General features: G+C 43.9%; 1 protein-coding gene across 1 annotated transcript in view; it reads right to left on the bottom strand.

Moving 5' to 3' along the window:
- Window positions 1–21,820, bottom strand: part of LOC124612797 (probable cytochrome P450 301a1, mitochondrial) — a 181,841-nt gene that overhangs the window by 47,799 nt on the left and 112,222 nt on the right. Inside the window, exons 5-7 of the mRNA XM_047141201.1 lie at window positions 11,568–11,684; window positions 11,404–11,480; window positions 1,859–2,060 (exon numbers count right to left, since the gene is read on the bottom strand). Of these exons, the coding sequence (XP_046997157.1) occupies window positions 1,859–2,060; window positions 11,404–11,480; window positions 11,568–11,684 (396 nt within the window). The remainder of the gene's footprint in view (window positions 1–1,858; window positions 2,061–11,403; window positions 11,481–11,567; window positions 11,685–21,820) is intronic.

The following is a 21,820-nucleotide window of genomic DNA, read 5'->3' as shown; positions in this document are numbered from 1 at the left end:
TACTACAAGAATGATGTTCTGCTGTGAAATGTCTGATCCATAATATCCTTGGAACAGAGAGTCCAACCATCACAATTCCGACCTCATATAAACGACAACGTATGTTGTACATTGTAGAGGAGTTTATTAGCATCAAAGACTGTGTAACAGTATTTTCTTGGATTATACAAACTCATTTAGGAGGTGGCATACATTAGAAGTCTAGCTGAAACCAGTGTTGAGATCCCGAAACTATAGCTCTTAGTATTTGTGCATTCCGTCTTGTTTTATAAATAAATTTGCTTGCTATGGTTTCAAGTTGTCTGTTGAAATAATAATTGTAGAACAAATTCTTGATCACTTGAGAAATTCTTTAATAAAAATTTGAGATTCAATTAAGGAACTTCGATGTGCTGAAGGAATTCTGACTTGGTTTCAGATAAGTCGTAAATTTCAAGAGAAGATTCAAGTAGGACAAGAGTAGCTATTGTTGAAACAGATCTGAACCGTTTAAGTTCATAAGCTCTCAGTCCAACGTCAATATTTTTCTGCTGTGCGATAGTGAACCTTATATTAGAAGACTGAGCTGCGCCTTGTTAGCAAAGAAATGTAATTCATTTGGCAGAGAGTGATGTTATCATGTTCCCAAACAAAAAACTACGAATATTTAATTGTGCATTTTGGTATTTCTCAGATACACATACACTTGAGGATATAAGTCGTACTTTTTTTAAGAAAAGCTTTCTTTGTGTAATTTTATAGGCCAAATACTATTTGTACAAAGGTCTTCTGGAAGCGAATTATGTATGTAACATTAATGTGTTTTTCGAATAAATGTAAAACATCAGCTTTTTCGAGGTCCTCTTTAACAAATCAGACGCGTAACCCCCTCCCCCCCCCCCCTTTAACATAATCCTGGCTACTTCCTTGCAATCGTGGAAAGCATTGTCGGGAAATAGTTGCCTAGTCTGTGTCGTTCTGACCCAATTAATGAGCCAAAAAGTCCATATGTTTGCATGTGTTATCAATGCTTTGAAATCACACTCTCTCACTAGATTAGATTACATGTACTTTTTGGTCTATATAAATACTTTCTTCTGAAAAGTTATTTTTACTGTTTCCTGTCTGCAGTTTACATCCTATTTACTTCAGGCAACATTAAGAGCCGCAAGTAGGTCATAACAGTCATTCTGATACTTTCTCTGGTATCGGTTTACATTGTTACGGATGTTTTTTCTTCGCTGAGACGCTGCGGCACTTTTTTCAAGATGTCTTCACATTTTTCATTCACTCAGTCAACTATCTCCTAGTTGGGACGATGTTAAGTGACGTACAGTCCGTAACACATGGACAAAATTTTATGTACGGTTCGTGACGCATGGAAAAGATCACACATCCATATCCCCTAATTATTCTACAGCAAATCTCTAACTCCACATGGCAGGGTAACACTAAACCTTTTGCATGGTCACCACGCAAGAGTGGGCGTGGATGACCTCCATAAGAGAGGTTATACAACAGATGCCCCACCGGACTGTATTTTTGTCCACTAGACTGCTCTATCCCACCCCCACCTCAACCCCTCCCTCCCCCTCACAGCGTCTAGTGTCACTTTGTGCCCATACCAGCAGCATTTGCTGTGAGTGAAAATAGCTCAAGCTGTTACTGTTCCTGGCTCTAGAAGGATGTAAGAATGGAGGTATTGACAGAGGAATGTGTATCGCACCAGTGGGCTACGATTACCCTGAAGCAGGATTCACGGCTGGGTAGGGAAGACAGCAATCATAACCTGTAATTACGGCATTTACGGCAGTCTTTTTGTTTCGCATGTCGAACTTGAATGCCAGCACAAAGCACACAGGAAGGTGTGTTCCCTTACTGGTAGAAGTAGTCCTGCGACTTGACTAGGCGCCTCCAGGCCGGCGTGCTGATGTACTTCCAGGGCGAGGGCCTCACGTCCAGTTTGAGCATGCAGTCGAACAGGGTATGCATCGCCTCGATCATTTGCTGGGGTTCTGAGTCTGGGGGGAGGTTTCCATCCAGACAGCCAAGGCGTGTGTCCAGAGCCACCACAGAAATTGCTGCAAGGAGACGGCTATGGTTATGTAAGGCACGCAACACAAGGTTTATCAGGTATCAGTAACAAGAAAGAAAAACAACAAATACTCAGTTGTGAACACGAGCAGATACAACATCAACCATTTTGTAATTCTATATGATGCTTGCCTATCGCAAAGCAGCCATCAATCATTCTGTAGGACAGACATAAATTTGTGATACACGTGTGGATCTGCATTCCTACGGCTACACATGCCATGACGATTTTTAATAGCACTTTTATGTACTTTTTAGTCTATATTTCACTGCATTCCAATATTACCGTTTCGCCGTAATTATGGGAACACATACAGTCGTTGACAAAATCTCGTATTGATATCTCAAACCATTTATAAGATACGAGAGATGTTACGACTATCTCATTTTGATCTTATCACTGGCGCATGTTATCGTACTAAGTGAGCTACATAAAATTCATTTTGCGACACTCGAGATAGATAGAGACCTACCTCCCCAGTCTAAAGATAAGTTCAATATGATAGCTAAATTTCGTATACATTGTTGTATGATCTAGCTTGCAACAAAAGCAAAATAATAGTGACTCCCATTTATCATTGAAAACTTTTTGTATTTCGTGCAATTTGTTACTTAAATGTGAAATATCACAATAACTACGATCATTATGAAGTGATGGGGACTACACCATGAAAATGACATATAAAGTTGTAGGTAACGGAAAATTCAATTTTTTTACCGAATAGTTTTTGTGAAATCATTTGAAAAATATTACAGACATCACGCCTCGATTTCATCACTGCAATGCGTCATCAAAAACTGGCTCTGAGCACTATGGGACTTCTGAGGTCATCAGTCCCCTAGAACTTAGAACTACTTAAGCCTAACTAACCTAAGGACATCACACACATCCATGCCCGAGGCAGGATTGGAACCTGCGACCGTAGCGGTAGCGCGGTCCAGACTGTAGCGCCTAGAACCGCTCGACCACACCTGCCGCCTGCAACACGTCATCCACTGGTAGCACAGGTATTGGCAAAGAATGTCTGGTACATTCTGGACCACAGGCAGCTGCATGTCTACTCAAGTCCTCACCACCACCCGGCCACCATTGTACGCTGCCCGATTAGACAAGATGGGGTACTCTTCACGCAGTTTCAGTCACTTGCACTGGCCTATGCTACGCAGGTAACCCGCTTTCTTTCGGCGTGCACCCTATCCAATCATCTGATTTCGACAAAAAATAAATGAAAGTAACAACACTAACAAGACAAGAAACGAATAGAATACAACCCTTAAAATGCGACTGGAGGCATACAGTTCAACAAGTACCTACTGATATGAATATCAAACATGAACAAATGTCTCAGATAACCTGAGAGGGTCCCATATCTATGTGGGCACCAGTTGTCACCAACAGAGGCTGCTGTTCACCAGCTAACATACAGGTGTCCACTACAGCAGTATGAGGGGCGTTCTATAAGTAATGCAAACAATGCGGAATTCGTTACGGGACATCGTGGAATATTTCCGTTCCGATTCGTAATGGCGCTTTATGTAGCCTACAAAAAGGCGTCTGCAACGGAGGTGCGTTCCGAGCAGAGAGTTTCTTTTGAGTTTCTTTTGACGGAAAACGAGAGCATCGCAGATATTCATAGGCGGTTGTTTACGGAGACCTGGAACTGAACAAAAGCACGTTGAGTCGTTGGGCGTTGCGTCTCTCGTCATCGCAAAGAAGATCGCGCAAACATGGCCAGCCACACACAGCTGTGACTCATGCAGTGTTGGAACGTGCGGACACTCTCATTCGAGGTGATCGACGGATCACAATCAAACACCTCGCTGCACAACTAGACGTCTCTGTTGGTAGTGCTGACACACTCGTCCACCACTTGGCTTACTTAAACGTGTGTGGCTTCTGAGTTCTTCACCGCCGCCTAAGAGAAGACTAAAAGAGCGCACTGAAGAACCGTCTGTGCAGAATGCTTACGCGTTACGTGGCTGATAGCGACAATTTTTTGTCGAATATCGTCACAGGAGATGAAACATGGGTTCATCACTTCGAACCGGAAACAAAATGGCCATCCATGGAGTGGGGCGACACCACCTCTCCTCCGAGGAAAAGGTTAAAAGCCGCACCTTCAGCCGGTAAAGGCACGGCGACAACCTTCTGGGATTCTGAAGGGGTTACTCTGTTTGATGCCACCCATAGAGGTGCAGTTATCAAATCTAAAGTGTATTGTGCTACCCTCCAGAAATTGAGGAAACGACTCCTTCTTGTTCGTCGGCACAAAAATGTAAACTAACTTCTCCTTCTCCAAGCCAATGCAAGGCCTCACACAAGGCTGCACACCCGAGAAGAGCTCACGAAGCTTTATTTGCCTGTTCTTCCTCATCTACCCTACAGCCCGGATCTCGTACCTTCACATTTCCATCCGTTTGTCCGAAAGAAGGATGCACTCCGCGGGAAACAGTACGAAGATGATGGGGAGGTTACTGATGTAGCAAGACGCTGGCTCCGTCGTCGTCCGGTAGGGCGGTACCATGCAGGCATAGAAACCCACCCAGCAAGGTGGAGTAAAGCTGTCTCGCTGATTGCAGATTATAACGAAAAATAGCATTTTTTATGCACAAGAGTAGGGAGTAATATGGTGTAATGGAATCCTTAATAAAACCAGCTACTTTCAGAAATAAATGTGTTGCATAACTTATTCATCACTCCTCTTTACTTTTAATAATCGGTTAAGGTCATTCACTGTCACTGTTTTCAGAATGATTTCAACATAGGAAGAAGCATGTGATTATAAAAATACAACATACAATATGAGGCGCAGGTCGTAAGGTAGAACACTAGTCGTAGATGTTGCAAGAATGAGCAAATGGACTACAAAAACACAAACAGGTCAAAAACGAAACTGAAAGAAGAAAAATTGGTGAAATGAGAACGGAGATGAAGATAACTTCACGTGATCTCACAACAGAATGAGTGAAAGATTTGCATCTCTTTGACTCGAACCCATGAAGTGTTTGTAACGTGATATGCTTGTGCAAGTAAAACTCCCTACACTTAACATGAAAGTATTGGAGAAAGATGTGTAAACACGATGTGAGGGAGAGATTGATGGGAGACACACACTTAATGTCGAATTGCTGAGGTGTGGGGAACGGACACTTATACAATACTTGGAAATCAACTAAGATTTGGAAAATTGTCGCGCCTTGGACTTCAACGTGCATTTACCGGTTAGAGTATGTGTAAAGTGGAGAAATGCCGCTGTTTGCCCCTATAGTGACTCAGAACGGAGTAGAATGGCCAGTTAGTACACGTTCAACACCGGAAAAGTCACGAATATCATTAAGGCAAGATCATTTGCATGACTCAGCCAAGAAGTCTCTTACCTACAAATCTATCTATATGGGAATAGAGTGAGAACCACTGAATCCTTACAAACTTCATAATTTATTATTTTTGAATAAATATTATCGGCAAATATCCAATGAAAGACCAGCCGGACTAGCTGCTTCATACAACTGGGGGCATGCTGTCTGCATGCGTTGTCTCCTCAGGGATCGTTCTGAATGTCACCGCGCTCATATCCATACACAAGCAGTTGTTGCGGTCATCAGTCCCGAGACTGGCTTGATACAGCTTTCAAAGCTATTCAACCCTTTGCAAGCCTCTTTTACTTTCCGTAACTGTTGCAGACTAAATCCATTTTAACTCACCGTATTTATCGCTTGGTCTCTCTCTACAATTTTTCCGCCTCTCCCCCTTCCCCCCCCCCCCCCCCCCCCCGCCCTATCCCCCGCCCACCCCACACTTAAAGTTGTGAAATGAATTTCTTTTCTTTATGTGGTGTCTGTTCTTTCTTCTCTCTCTCATGACTACGGTGGCTGTGTAAATGTCTTTAAGTCACCAATGGTTCGGGAGCGTGTGGATAGTAGAGAATGATAAGTTTTAATGCTGAAAAGGAGTTAGTTCTAGGCCGTTCGACGGTACACTGGATGCTCTCGAGTGCGGCGGCTGGGCAGTTGTTTCTTTCGGACATGTCCCAAAGAACAGACACCACATGTATAATTAAGACGAGAATAGCTAATGGTCACTCATGGGAATCAGCGAAATGCCGCACGTAATGGATAACGACCAAGGGGCACTACTTCGGTAATCTGGGGATAAGTCGAGAATTTGGGCCTGACGAGAGGCGTGCTAGGGTAGTCCATGCAGGTGCAGTGACCATTGCGTCCAGCTGGCGTAGTGGTCAGCACTTCGGCCTAGTAAGCAGGAAACACGGTTTCGAATTCCAATCCAGCACAAATTTTCAACTTTCCCCATTGATTTAAATCAGTGCCACTGGCAGCTAATATCATTAATTCCTCTTTGTCTTAATTTATTTCTTCCCTATTTCAATTGAGTACTTTCTCATTTGTTATTCGTTCCACCCATCCAATCTTGAGCGTTCTTCTGTAGTACCGACATTTCAAAATTTTCTGTTCTCTTCTGTTACGAAGCACTCGCCATCCATGTTTCACTTCCGTACAAGGCTACACTACAGAAAAATACCACTCAGTAAAGATTTCCGAAAACTTGCATTGCATCTTAACAAATTCCTCTTTTGTATAAATACCTTTCGTGCTATAGCCAGACTTCATTTTATATCCTCTCTTCTTCAGCCAACGTAAGTTATTTTGCTGTCTAAATAGCAAAACACGTCTACTACTTTGGCGGCACATTTCGTAATCCTATTCCTTCAGAATCACCTGATTCAATTCGACTACATTTCATCACGCTTTTTTACATTTTGTAGTGAGCACATTGTACTCATGTGGAAGCGATCTAGATGCTTGTAAAACAATAAACTGGTAGCCAGTATCGAGGGAATTAAAAAGAATTATGGAATAAAAAAAGAATTCCTGTGATCTTGGCTACCAGTTTATTGTTTTACACGCTTTTTTACTCTTGGTGAAGTCCATCTTACAATCTCTTCTCGAGACACCATCCATTCCATTCAACTGCTCTTCCATGTCCTTCACTGCTTCTGACTCGTTACGTCATCGGCAAACCTCAAAATTTTTATTTCTTCTCCCTGAAATTTTATTCCCTCTTCAAATTTGTATTTGGTGTCTTTTACCGCTTGTTCATTGTACAGACTGAATAACATCAGGGATAGGCTACAGAATGTCACATCCCCTTCTCATGTTTGCAACAGGAAAGCACTAACCGGAATATTACCTTTAAGAACACGACTTCTAATTGTGCCGAAGGCTGGCACCATAATTAAGTAGCATCGCTGAAGCGGTGATGTTGAGTGGGTCATTTGACTGAAGCCATAATAGGTGCTGAGAAAAGAGGAAAGTTTCTTTTGGGTAGTCTCATGATATGGTTGACTCTCTCTCGACTGAGTAATTGTTTAGGAATCGTCTGTGTTTCGGAAGTGTCTGGATGGCACAGAATGAAAATTCATGCTACTGAAAAGGACTTACTGCTGAGCAGTTGGACGGTACAGTGTACGCGCCCGATTGCGGCAACTGCGCAGTTGTTTACTTGAGTAACCTATGTTTCAGAAGCGACTGTACGGTGCCGAGTGTCAGTTCTTCATGGCGGAAGCAGCGTGATGGCCACACGTAGCGGGCTGAATGCTAAACACGTTTGCCGTTAAGCGCGGCCTTGGGCGTTTCCGCCGAACATACATCGAAGTGCCAAAACGTTATCACCATCTGTTTATAGCTTGTCTGTCCGTCACTGGGATGAAATACATCACTGGATGTGCGTATCAGAGATCCGACAGTTGGTTGATAGGTTTCTGGAGGTACGTGGCATTAGATGTGTACACTCAGATCATGTAATTCGCGCAAATAACGGGCCGCTGATTTGAGTAAGCGGTGATGGCGCCCGATAGCGAAGCAAATAGGTTCCATAAGCTAGAATGAGATTTTCACTCTGCAGCGGAGTGTGCGCTGATATGAAACTTTCTGGCAGATTAAAACTGTGTGCCGGACCGAGACTCGAACTCGGGACCTTTGCCTTTTCTCCGCTGCAGAGTGAAAATCTGAAAATCTGGAAACATCCCCCAGGCTGTGGCTAAGCCATGTCTCCGCAATATCCTTTCTTTCAGGAGTGCTAGTTCTGCAGGGATCGCAGGAGAGCTTCTGTAAAGTTTGGAAGGTAGGAGGCGAGGTACTGGCAGAAGTAGAGTTGTGAGGACGGGGCGTGAGTCGTACTTGGGTAGCTCAGTTGGTAGAGCACTTGCCCGCGAAAGGCAAAGGTCCCGAGTTCGAGTCTCGGTCCGGCACACAGTTTTAATCTGCCAGAAAGTTTCGGGTTCCATAGGATTTACACCAGGCGAGTTTGGTCGCCGAAACATCAACATTGGGTTCACTATAATGCTTCTCAAACCACTGTAGCACGGTTCTGGCCCCGAGACAAGGACAATTATACTGATGAAAGATGACATCGCCATTGGGGTAGACATCAAGTATGAACGGATGCATGACATCGCCATTGGGGTAGACATCAAGTATGAACGGATGCATGTGTCTTCGATTACTACCACAGGTCCCATGCAAGCGTAGAATAATGTCTCCCGTAGCATCATACTGCTCCCACCAACTTGCGTCCGTGTTGCGCAGCACGTTTCAAGCCGCCGTTCACCTCGATGACGACTTTTGAGGTGACGACTATCGATCTAGTTTAGCAAAAATTTGATTCACCCGAGAAGCCAACACGTTTCCATTGATCGACGGTCGAATTCCGATGTCCAGTGGCCACTGCAATCGTAATTGACGATGCCATTGTGTCAACACGTGGAAACGTAGGGGTGGTCTGCTGCAGAGCTCCAACGTTCAACAATGTACGATGAACGGCGTGCTCCAAAACACTCGTGCGTGCACCAGCATTGTGCTCTTTCGGCAGAGAGGCCACGGCTCACCATCTGTCCTACAGTACAGAGCAGACAAGCCTCCGAACCCCACACTCTGTGAAGAGTCGTGGACGCCCAACCACTTAGCGCCTAGTGGTACTTTCGCTGTCCTTCTACCTCTTTCCGTAGATGTTCACGACAGTAACATGTAAACATTCGACAAGCTTCGCTGTTTTCGAGATACTCGATCACAGGTTCTGCGTAATAATATCTTCCCTTTCTCAAAGGCGTTTAATTTAATGGATTTCCCCATCTGCAGCCCACATCTTCGGTAGGTGAACCCCAATCCGTGTCTGTTCCGCTCGCAGGCTTTTGTTACCGCGTCACATGCCCGCAACGCCACCAGGCGGTATCCAACATCGCGGTGGGCAGTGGTCATAATGTTTTGGCTTATCAGAATACGTGGTGTGTCCAGTGTCGTGTGGTGGACGCGGCCGGTTCGTTACAGACTCAGGTTACAAGTGGACCCACCGTGACTCCTTATATTCATGGTACGTTCTGTAAGTTAAGCACTGGTATCATTTAATGGGTGTGTGTAGAACAGTTGGATGTGGATTCTCCCTACAAAGATGCCGCCTTGTTAGACTAGAATCACAATCATTTTTAATGTGATTGCTTCATGACCATAGGCACGGGTCATAGAGACGAGTTCCCAGGTAGATGCCCTGTTTCTTGACTTCCGCAAGGCGTTCGATACAGTTCCCCACAGTCGTTTAATGAACAAAGTAAGAGCATATGGACTATCAGACCAATTGTGTGATTGGATTCAAGAGTTCCTAGATAACAGAACGCAGCATGTCATTCTCAACGGAGAGAAGTCTTCCGAAGTAACAGTGATTTCAGGTGTGCCACAGGGGAGTGTCGTAGGACAGTTGCTATTCACAATATACCTAAATGACCTTGTGGATGACATCGGAAGTTCACTGAGGCTTTTTTCGGATGATGCTGTGGTATATCGAGAGGTTGTAACAATGGAAAATTGTACTGAAATGCAGGAGGATCTGCAGCGAATTGACGCAAGGTGCAGGGAATGGCAATTGAATTTCAATGTAGACAAATGTAATGAGCTGCGAGTACATAGAAAAAAAATCCCTTACCATTTAGCTACAATATAGCAGGTCAGCAACTGGAAGCAGTTTATTCCATAAATTATCTGGGAGTACGCATTAGGAGTGATTTAAAATGGAATGATCATATAAAGTTGATCGTCGGTAAAGCAGATGCCACACTAAGATTCATTGGAAGAATCCTAAGGAAATGCAATCCGAGAACAAAGGAAGTAGTTTACAGTACGCTTGTTCGCCCACTGCTTGAATACTGCTCAGCAGTGTGGGATCCGTACCAGATAGGGTTGATAGAAGAGATAGAGAAGATCCAACGGAGAGCAGCGCGCTTCGTTACAGGATCATTTAGTAATCGCGAAAGCGTTACGGAGATAGATAAACTCCAGTGGAAAACTCTGCAAGAGAGACGCTCAGTAGTTCGGCACGGGCTTTTGTTGAAGTTTCGAGAACATACCTTCACCGAGGAGTCAAGCAGTATATTGCTCCCTCCTACGTATATCTCGCGAAGAGACCATGAGAATAAAATCAGAGAGATTAGAGCCCACACAGAGGCATACCGACAATCCTTCTTTCCACGAACAACACGAGACTGGAACAGAAGGGAGAACCGATAGAGCTACTCAAGGTACCCTCCGCCACACACCGTCAGGTGGCTTGCGGAGTATGGATGTAGATGTGCTCTGGCAATAATGAGCAACAACTAGGATATGATATTTGTAGAATTTGCTATGAGACTGTTTTGAAGCAGTGTATAAACCAATCATTTCAATTGTTCCTAAAGTACTTGTGTTTCATGGAACATTCTGCACTTAAATAAAAAAAAAATAATCTTGTTCGAGCATTTTTGTGGCATGTCCACGAAGCTAGTTCCTTGTTGGTGTAGATAACCATAAGTAATAATGCCAACGTGTTCAGCTCCCAGCTCCCTAAGCGAATCTGGAGTAATTTCAGGAGGACGCAGCTACTACAGACTAGATGCTAATGTGGTTACAAGGCTTCAGTTTAAAAGGCCTTTGTCAGTATAAATATCTTGATTATAAATTTATATGGCTGCCTTACCTCGCTTTTTCAAAAAAAAATTAAGAGGTCCTTTTAAAATTTAATTCTGATGAATTCGTGATAATAAGATGCATTGTTAATGCAATACGGTAAATTCTACAACGGTTGTTGCATTCCAACAAGACAATAATTTTTTTGTTTTCTTTTTTTTTTTAAATAAATTGTTCGAAGCATGATCGTGCATCTATCCTTGTCCCTAATCAGCTCTTGCCAGTAGGGTCTGGCCTCAGTATCGCTACGTAACTTACTTTCGCTTTCTTACAGACCCAAATAGCTACACCTAGGAACGAGGGTACATAATTGTCACTCACATTCTAGCGCCCACTTGTTTAGCTCATTCGTGAAGTCTCCAGGCATCTTCATATTCTCGTCTCTGATGGTCAGCATTCTGAAAGAATGAAGAAAACAGATAATGAACATCTAGACCAATACAGTACTGTTGCTCTGTTTCTAGGACTCGTGTCACTGCCCTCACCTGTCGGTGAAGTCGAGAGTGACCTGGTCGATGGAGGGAACGTACAGCTTGCTGGAACGCGGCTGCATCATGGGCTGGTTGACTCTCCTCCTGAACTCGTACCACTGCTCCCCCTGACTGCAACAACAACAACAAACCGAATTGCTCGAGACCACACGTTTAACACAACAATAACGTTTTACTTCAGGAAGCGAATCATGGACTGTTGAGCAACAGGGAAAGAGAAGAATCGAAGCGTTTAAGGGACAGTGCAACAAAAGGACGTTCAAGAAATGAGGAGGTTCTCTGTAGAATCGTCGAGTACGACTAATTCGCCAACTGGACGTCCTCTGGCAAGCCAGGTACCTCTACAGTGGTGGAAATTATTATAAAGGAAGGTTCCACCAAAGTAATAGTACAACGTCTGAAGCATATGTACATCGAATTAACTATGCAAAACATAAACAGTCATGACGGAATTACATTGTTTCCTTCACAACACGAGTAACGAAATAAGGCGCTTGCATTTCCTGGATGGAAATTCGTATAAAGGCACTCACTGTCCTCTTGTGTTATTGCGTTGCTAGTACTTTGTCCAACCGCCGTTGTTCCTAATTGCATCACAAATTCTCTTCGGCATTGTAAGGGTCTGCAATTTTTCCAGTGAAATTGTTGCCCACTCTTCTCGTATTGCTCTTTTCAACTCACATACGGCCTCAGGTTGCCTTCCATTGCGATAAACACGCCTTGAGAGTATTCCACAAATGTTTTCCACCAGATCCAAATTCGATCTGCCTACAGCCCAGAGAAAGACATCTATATCCTTATCTTCAAACCAGTTTTTGGTTGTAGCAGAACCATAATTAGATGCATTACCTTGTTGAAATATTACTCTTTCGTCCCTTAAGTCCTCATACATTCTAATAAGTTCTGTTTCTAGTACCTCAGTGTACACGTTATAGTTCAGTCTAGTGTTCAGTCGAAGAACGCGGCCTAGATCATTACACTTCAACCACCAAAATTTCTCATCATTCTTATCTGCTGCTCTATTCTCAGATCACGTCAAAAATATTGAAATCCATTCTGCCCATCTAAATTAACCTTCTTCTCATCATTGAAGATCACTTTGTCCCATTCTGGAGTCTACGACATATGTTTTCCACGAAATTCCAGTCTAGCCTGTTTATGTTTCAGTGTTAACGCGAGCTTCTGCAGTCGTTTCTTCAGTGTAAGGTGTTTCTCATGTGACAAAAGTTGCCGTATACGTCCGGCAATTACTCGTACCACTTCAACCACCAAAATTTCACCTCATTCTTATCTGCTGCTCTATTCTCAGATCACGTCAAAAATATTGAAATCCATTCTGCCCATCTAAATTAACCTTCTTCTCATCATTGAAGATCACTTTGTCCCATTCTGGAGTCTACGACATATGTTTTCCATGAAATTCCAGTCTAGCCTGTTTATGTTTCAGTGTTAACGCGAGCTTCTGCAGTCGTTTCTTCAGTGTAAGGTGTTTCTCATGTGACAAAATTTGCCGTATACGTCCGGCAATTACTGGCAACTATTTGAAAATAATAATGATTTGTGACCCTTGTTTTGCGCAAAAGTAACCTTTTCTATGCCTCAGACAGTTTTCTACTTTGCACTTATTTTCTGTTCTGTTTATATCGTGCGCCCAGTCTAACGAAATTATCCATCACTGTACATGAACAGTTCATGTCCTTGGCAATTTGACGATTAGAGTCCCATTTGTTTACATGTACCGATTTTTTGCTTTTTCATCGCATGATAACTGTTTCCATCGTTGCATTGTCGCAATCGTGGTTTGTGCACAAAACGTTCACTGCCACTAATGGTGTCTGTTTCCTATCTGTAGTAAAGGCAGGTGCACATACACACGAAAACCGCACAGAGTCGACTGTCTTGATATGGTTCAAAATGGTTCAAATGGCTCTGAGCACTATGGGACTCAACTTCTGAGGTCATTAGTCCCCTAGAACTTAGAACTACTTAAACCTAACTAACCTAAGGACATCACACACATCCATGCCCGAGGCAGACTGCAGCGCCTAGAGCCGCACGGCCACTTCGGCCGGCCTTTATATGGTGATCTACCCTCTACCACCTGAATCGTTGATGTCTTGTACTGTACTACTGAGTTCAAATGCGATACTATTTGACTCCACTTGTCGGTATACTGGATTTCTTACTATCGCATATACATTCTGCAAATATCCATGTCTTTACAGTGATTTCCGCTACTGTAAAAACGGTGTTACGTCAGTGAGTTGCTGGAGGAAATGCAGGATTACTGTGTTGCATGTCGACGCCTCCCTCAGCTTACTCTTGTGGATTTAGCAGGTGGCGGCGGAAGATTGTAGCGAGCGTTGCCTCCTCTAACGGTAAAACTGGCCAGAGATGGTGTACACTTATGAGACAAAACATTATGGCCACTGCCCATCACCAGATTGAGCGAGTGGACACGCGACTCATTAAGGAAAATAAACAGTGTGTTTCAAAAATACTTTTACAAACTTGGTGACAGGTTCCTTACACCAAAACAAGAAATAAGTTCATATAAACATATTATTCGGAAAAATCCTTCGTTTTCGAGTTATAAATGAAAGCTGCCAAAACGTGTGATTGGAGCTCTTCAACACACTGTATAAAATCGTAATGAATGCTCAAAATGTCCTCCTGTTACTTCTAAAGATGCGTGCATTCGTTGAATCATGGACTGTCGTACCTTGAAAATATTCCACGACTGTTTTGAATGATTGCGGAGGCCCTCACGACATGTCAATGAAGAGTTTCTGCATCCAACTTGTCTGCTGCGTAGACTAATTGTTTAAGGTGCCCCCCCCCCCCCAGAGATAATAATCCACAGAGCTGAGGTCGGTGGAAAGTGCAGGCAATGGAATTAGTCCTCCTCTACCTACTTATCTGTCATGATAAACACCAACCAGTGGATCTAGAGCACCGACTGAAATGTACTGGAGCTCCATCTTACATAAATCATAAGTTTCTGCTTATTTTCAGGGGCACGTTTCGTAATAGGTCATTGAAAGTGTTCCGAATTAAGTCTCTGTAGCCAGCACCTGTAAGACGTGCTGGGAGAATGTATCGACCTACCAGGCAGTCAGCTACAGCTCCAGCCCGCACATCTATCTTAAAGTGATGCTGAAGTCTTGCCTGTACTGCAGTATGAGGACTGCGGTCGGCCCATATGTGTTGGTTGCGGAAATTTGTTGTTCCATCTCTCCAAATGTTGCCTCGTATCTAAACAAAACTGGAGACACAAACAACGGATTGGCAGCTGTGCAACAAACAATCAGCAAAAATTCTCCAGGAGTGGGTGATTGGCACGTATAAGGCCCTGAACGCATTGAAGATAACATGCGAGAGCGAATATTTTTCTTAATTTTGTGGCCTATTTTGAGCTTTATGTCCTGCAGTATATATTAATGACATAAACTAAATCATTTAAAAATGGAATAAAAGGCCGATACCTGGGTCGTAATTAAATAAACAACAACACAGTCAAATAGCGGTGTGTTCATTTAAAACTTTAAAAACGAACACATGAGTTGCTCGTGAAGTAACCTCCATGCTGAACTTGGAGATGTACCACATGCCACAACTGACTTGCTGTGATAGTTGGCACTTCTTTGGCGGTACGTAGAATGAGCTTTTCCCGGTCAGGCGCACGATCACCACTTGGTTTTTCTTGGCCAATAGTCATTGGTGCAACACATCCTGTCGCGGCAACGTGACGATACACACCACCAAAAATTGAATGACTGCGCTGTCTTCGGCCGAAAAACACCATCTGATACACCCACGCAGCCCCCTGCCCATTACCATTGGCGCACATAAAAATCATGTGTACCTGCTCACGAAATGAATATCCTGCCATGTTTGAACGAAGCACTTTCAGTTAACTCACTATCTGTAGTATACAGGGTGGTCCATTGCTAGTGACCGGGCCAAATATCTCACGAAATAAGCATCAAACGAAAAAACTACAAAGAACGAAACTCGTCTAGCTTGAAGGGGGAAACCAGATGGCGCTATGGTTGACCCGCTAGATGGCACTGCCATAGGTCAAACGGATATCAACTGCGTTTTTTTTTTTTAATCGGAACCCCCATTTTTATTACATATTCATTTTATTACACATTTCTTTACGTACTACACGAATATGTAATAAAAATAGGGGTTCCTACTTTGAAAAACGCAGTCGATATCCGTTTGACTTATGGCAGCGCCATCTTGCGGGCCAACCATAGCGCGATCTGGTTTCCCCCTTCAAGCTAGACCAGTTTCGTTCTTTGTAGTTTTTTCGTTTGACGCTTATTTCGTGAGATATTTGGCCGGTCACGATCAATGGACCACCCTGTATACACGTAAAGAATGACCACGATGAAGAAAGACGAATGACGAATGCAAACAAGTTAACACAACGCCACCTACGATACAATGAGTCAAACGGGTTCATTGGTAAGTGAAATGGTTTGGTAGTATCCAGAAAGCCGTTGAACGTCGGCTTTAATCAGTTACTCGAAAACGAACAATTTTCGGACACTGACGGAAAAAAACTGTAACACCAAGAAGGAGCCTATTTCAGCATATGAAAGGTGATATCAATTCTGTTTCGCAACAGTTGCATAGGAGGGGTGCTAGTATCGACACTATGAGGATGCAAATCAGGTATGCTTTAAGGCGTTGTAGCGGTTGTGGACGTTAGTTATCTTTGAGATTGACCGTGGTAGGTTGATGCTAGTCAAGAAAGGCAACAAAGACGCCATTATCAGTAACTCATTGAGTTTGAATGAGATCGTGAAATGGGGCTGCGAAAAGCTGGATGTTCCATCTACAATTTTGCAGAAAGACTTGGCAGGAATGCCGCCACTGTGCACGACTGCTGACAGCGATGGGCACGAGAATGTACGGTCGTAAGAAGACCGGGCTCCCGACGGCCACGTGTCACTACAGAGAAAGAAGACCATCGTGTTCGGCGTATGCCTCTGGCGCATCGTACTGCATCTGCAGCAGCAATTTGAGCAGCAGTTGCCACCACAGTGACACAATGAACTGTTACAAATCGGTTACTTAAGGATAGCTCCGAGCCAGACGCCCTGTAGCATGCATTTCACTGACCCCCAAACCACCGCCAGTTTCGACTTCAATGGTGTCAAGCGAGAGCTCATTGGAGGGCAGGATGGAAGTCTGTTGTGTTTTCTGATGAGAGCTGGTGCTGCCTCGATGTCGCCGGTGGCCGTGTGTTGGTTAGGAGGAGGTCAGTTGAGGACCTGCAACTAACTTGTCTGCATGCTAGATGCACTGGACCTACATGTGGAGCTATGGTTTGGGCTGAAATTCCGCATAACAGCAGGAGCACTCTCGTCGTTGTCCCACGTAATCTGGCTGCAAATCTGTACATCAGTTTGGTGATTCGACCTGTTGTGCACTCATTCATGAAGAGCATTCCAGCGAATGTTTGCCAACAGGACAACGCTCGTCCATATACCGCTGTTGTAATCCAACATGCTCCACAGAGTGTCGCTTTAAAGCCACTCTTGACTAACATCAACTCACCACGTCCAGTTCCAAAGATAACTAACGCTCACGACCGTTACTGCTTGTATTAAAAGCGAATCTGGTCTACATCTTCATAATGGCCTTACTACCGTCACTTTTATGCGACTAGTGCAAAATTTCAATAGACATCAGCTTTCGGATGTAGAAACATTGCCAACAACTTTCGTTTATGTCAGACAGCGCCCTCTTGATGCTGCGATTTTTTTCCGTCAGTTTATTTATGTACACTACTGGCCTTTAAAATTGCTACACCACGAAGATGACGTGCTACAAACGCGAAATTTAACCGACAGAAAGAAGATGCTGTGATATGCAATTGATTAGCTTTTCAGAGCATTCACACAAGGTTGCCGCCGGTGGCGACACCTACAACATGCCCACATGAGGAAAGTTTCCAACCGATTTCTCATACACAAACCGCAGTTGACCGGCGTTGCCTGGTGAAACGTTGTACTGATGCCTCGTGAAACGAGGAGAAATGCGCACCATCACGTTTTCGACTTTGATAAAGGTCGGATTGTAGCCTATCGCGATTGCGGTTTATCGTATCACAACATTGCTGTTCGCGTTGGTCGAGATACAATGACTGTTAGCAGAATATGGAATCGGTGGGTTCAGGAGGGTAATACGGAACGCCGTGCTGGATCCCAACGGCCTCGTATCACTAGCAGTCGAGATGACAGGCATCTTATACGCATGGCTGTAACTGATCGTGCAGCCACGTCTCGATCCCTGAGTCAACAGATGAGGACGACAACAACCATCTGCACGAACAGTTGGACGACGTTTGCAGCAGCATGGACTATCAGCTCGGAGACAATGGCTGCGGTTACCTTTGACGCTGCATCACAGACAGGAGCGCGTGCGATGGTGTACTCAACGACGAAATGGTTGCACCAATGGCAAAACGTCATTTTCTCGGATGAAGCCAGGTTCTGTTTGCAGCATCATGTTGGTCGCATTCGCGTTTGGCGACATCGCGGTGAACTGACATTGGGAGCGTGTATTCGTCATCGCCATACTGGCATATCACCCGGCGTGATGGTATGGGGTACCATTGGTTACAGGTCTCGGTCACCTCTTGTTCGCATTGACGGCACTTTGAACAGTGGACGTTACATTTCAGATGTGTTACGACCCGTGGTTCTACCTTTCATTCGATCCCTGCAAAACCCTACATTTCAGCAGGATAATGTACGACCACTTTTTGCAGGTCCTGTACGGGTCTTTCTGGATACAGGAAATGTTCGACTGCTGCCCTAGCCAGCACATTTTCCATATCTTTCACCAACTGAAAACGTCTGGTCAATGGTGGCCGAGCAACTGGCTCGTCACAGTACGCCAGTCGCTACTCTTGATGAACTGTGGTATCGTGTTGAAGCTGCATGGGCAGCTGTACCTGTACACGCCATCCAAGCTCTATTTGACTCAATGCCCAGGCGTATCAAGGCCGTTACTATGGCCAGAGGTGGTTGTTCTGGGTACTGATTTCTCAGGATCTACGCACCCAAATTGCATGAAAATGTAATTACGTGTTAGTTCTAGTATAATATATTTGTCCAATGAATACCCGTTTATCGTCCGCATTTCTTCTTGGTGTAGCAATTTTAATCTCCAGTAGTGTAAGTATGAACAAATTACATCTATTCACAGGAGAAGTATAGTAATATGCATGGCTGGAAATTACACATGTATTGTAAATTTTAAGATAATTAGTTCCTCCTAAGAATCATCAGGCTTATTTTCTTTGGTGTTTCGGCAGATGCTTGCAATTTCGTATATTGCAATGTGTAGCTGGAGTCAGTCCAAACAAATACTTCTCATAAAATATTTCGTGCGGCACCCAGTGTCGATGGGAAACGTCGGGGTGTTCCCCATTGCAGGAGAAATTATTTTCATGGCAGAATTTTACGTGCCGATTCGATATAACAGTCCCATCTTAGTCTAGCGCCATATTTGTTATATAGATATGTAGTACGAGGGACAGTAAATCATGAAGAATAACCAGTACTTCAGGAGTGAATGAGCAAAGCGGTGTTGATGATGATGATGATATTGTTTGGTTTGTGGGGCGCTCAGCTGCGCGTTCATCAACGCCCGTACAAAGTCCCAATTTTTACACAATCCCTTTTTTTCACGACCCAGTCTAGCCACTGTCACAAATGATGATGATGATGATGAAATGATGAGGACAACACAAACACCCAGTCCCCGGGCAGAGAAAATCCCCAACCCGGCCGGGAATCGAACCCGGGACCCCGTGGACCAGAGGCAGCAACGCTAGCCACGCAAAGCGCTGTACCGTGGCGGTAGCACTAAGTGTGGGCCAGGATCGTGCTGTCGCCACTCGATTACGGGTTATTCTGCGTGTTTTACTCTCCCTGTTAATATATATCGATAAAAAAATATCACACTAGACTAATTTGTGACCGCTCTAACGTATGGTCACGTAAAAGTTCGCTTCAAAAATCATTTTGAATGTAATGGGAAAAACTGACACTTTCCACCGACCGTGGGAGTTTCATGAAAGACATGATGAGCAGTTTGTTTGGGCTGACTCCAGCTACACATCAAGAAAACTAAATTTCAAATATTTGCCGAATGAATGGGGAAATGCACCTGACGACTCTCGGGAGGAAAACACTGAGACGTTTGCGAAAGTGCAGATTTTTACAACAGTTACAATTTTTAAATGGGACAATGCCTACTGACAGCAAAATCGTAAAAGTGAAAATGTCAATGGCGTTGGTTGCAGGAAGTTGGTGCAAGTAGTTTACGAGTTATCGTATTGTGGACACTGTAAACACCGACAGCTGTTTGTTCCATCCTATTGCTTAGGTGCTAGGCGATGATGTTATGGTTGTTTACATTGTGTTGTGTGTACTTGGTGGCGGACCTGTCCCTTGCTGTGTGATAGCGTACATAGTAGGACGTGCTTGGAAGATGGTATTTCCCAATGAGAAAAAAGCAGACATGTTCATGGTTTATAATGAACTTAGCAAGGATGCCGTATGTTCGTGTACTCAAGGATATCCCAATAGCCGTCAACCTCTTCAGACGACTACAGATGATATGAAACTGCGTAGTACTGCCGCCTGTACTCTAAATTCCACTGAAATGTTACAGTGTGTGGAGCAATCGTTGCATGGCAGACTGCAAGCTCGTATTGACACTGATGGTGGTCATTTTCAGCACGAGCTATGAGGGTACACTGGTTCTTTACATGTCAGACACCACACAGTTACTGCATTCACCATTGTTTGTCTTTCGTTTGTCCCAGGAAATGGCCCATTTAAGAATGCGACACATCCGGTGGCTTATTAACAAATGGTTCAAATGGCTCTCAGCACTATGGGACTTAACTGCTGTGGTCATCAGTCCCCTAGAACTTAGAACTACTTAAACCTACCTAACCTAAGGACTGCACACACATCCATGCCCGAGGCAGGATTCGAACCTGCGACCGTAGCGGTCGCGCGGTTCCAGACTGTAGCGCCTAGAACCGCTCGGCCACTTCGGCCAGCGATTATCAACATCTGTGTAGGGCTGCACATACACGCTCACGTGAAATGCGTATTCGTTTGTGATACGACATGGAACAAACAACCGTCGGTGTTTACAATTTTCTAACAACGACGTCTCGTAAGCTATTTGCGCTAGACTCCTGCAACAAACACGTGGTACTGTCAACAGGCATTGTTCCGTTGAAATATTTATACCTTTTTTAAAACAAATACACATTTGAAACTCATAACATTCTATGTATGGGCTGAATAAACGAACAACCGCGCGACTGCTACGGTCGCAGGTTCGAATCCTGCCTCGGGCAAAGATGTTTGTGATGTCCTTAGCTTAGTTAGGTTTAAGTAGTTCTAAGTTCTATGGGACTGATGACCATAGATGTTAAGTCCGATAGTGCTCAGAGCCATTTGAGCCATTTGAATAAACGAGCCCCTGTCTACCAGTCCAATCTGTAAAATCCGCATATCGGTGACGCCTTCCATTATCGAAATATTTGCGGTGCAAGTTTTAGATGATACACCCTGTATGTATGGTGTCCCATAAGGAATGGTAAATACTCAGGGACACAAGAAAAATCATTCAAACCAACTTTAAGAGCTATGAATACTAGTTTAGGTAAGCACTTGTTCAATAGAAGAGATGTTTCACAATAACGCAACTAAACAAGTACCGTACTCTTAGCTCTTACAATATGCACTTTAGAGCTCATGTTTACTAGCGATGTCTTTTCTTTGGTCCATACTAACACCTCTCAAAATATGGGAGGCAAAGAGATGCTAGCAAAAGGGATTTATTTCACGGTATTGACGATCAAGAAGTGCTAATAGCTCTTAAGGTATGCATTTTGCAGCCCGCGTTTACTGCAGTTTTTTTGCTTTGTTCCTATTATATTCCCAAATAATGACCACTCCTCCTGGGGTACCCTGTATGTATACACTGATAAGCCAAAACATTATAACCTTTGCCCACCACTGTGCGGCTGGTCCCGGCGGAAGTTCGTGTCCTCCCTCGGGCATGGGTGTGTGTAATTTAGGATAAGTAGTGTGTAAGCTTAGGGACTGATGACCTTAGAAGTTAAGTCCCATAAGATTTCACAAGGATTTGAACATATATGAACACTGCCCACCACGACTTTGAATGCTGCCAGG

This window comes from Schistocerca americana, chromosome 4 (genome assembly GCF_021461395.2).
Source record: "Schistocerca americana isolate TAMUIC-IGC-003095 chromosome 4, iqSchAmer2.1, whole genome shotgun sequence".
NCBI lineage: Eukaryota > Metazoa > Arthropoda > Insecta > Orthoptera > Acrididae > Schistocerca > Schistocerca americana.
The sequence above is the reverse complement of the archived record's forward strand: the minus strand, read 5'-3'. Positions and strand labels throughout refer to the sequence as shown.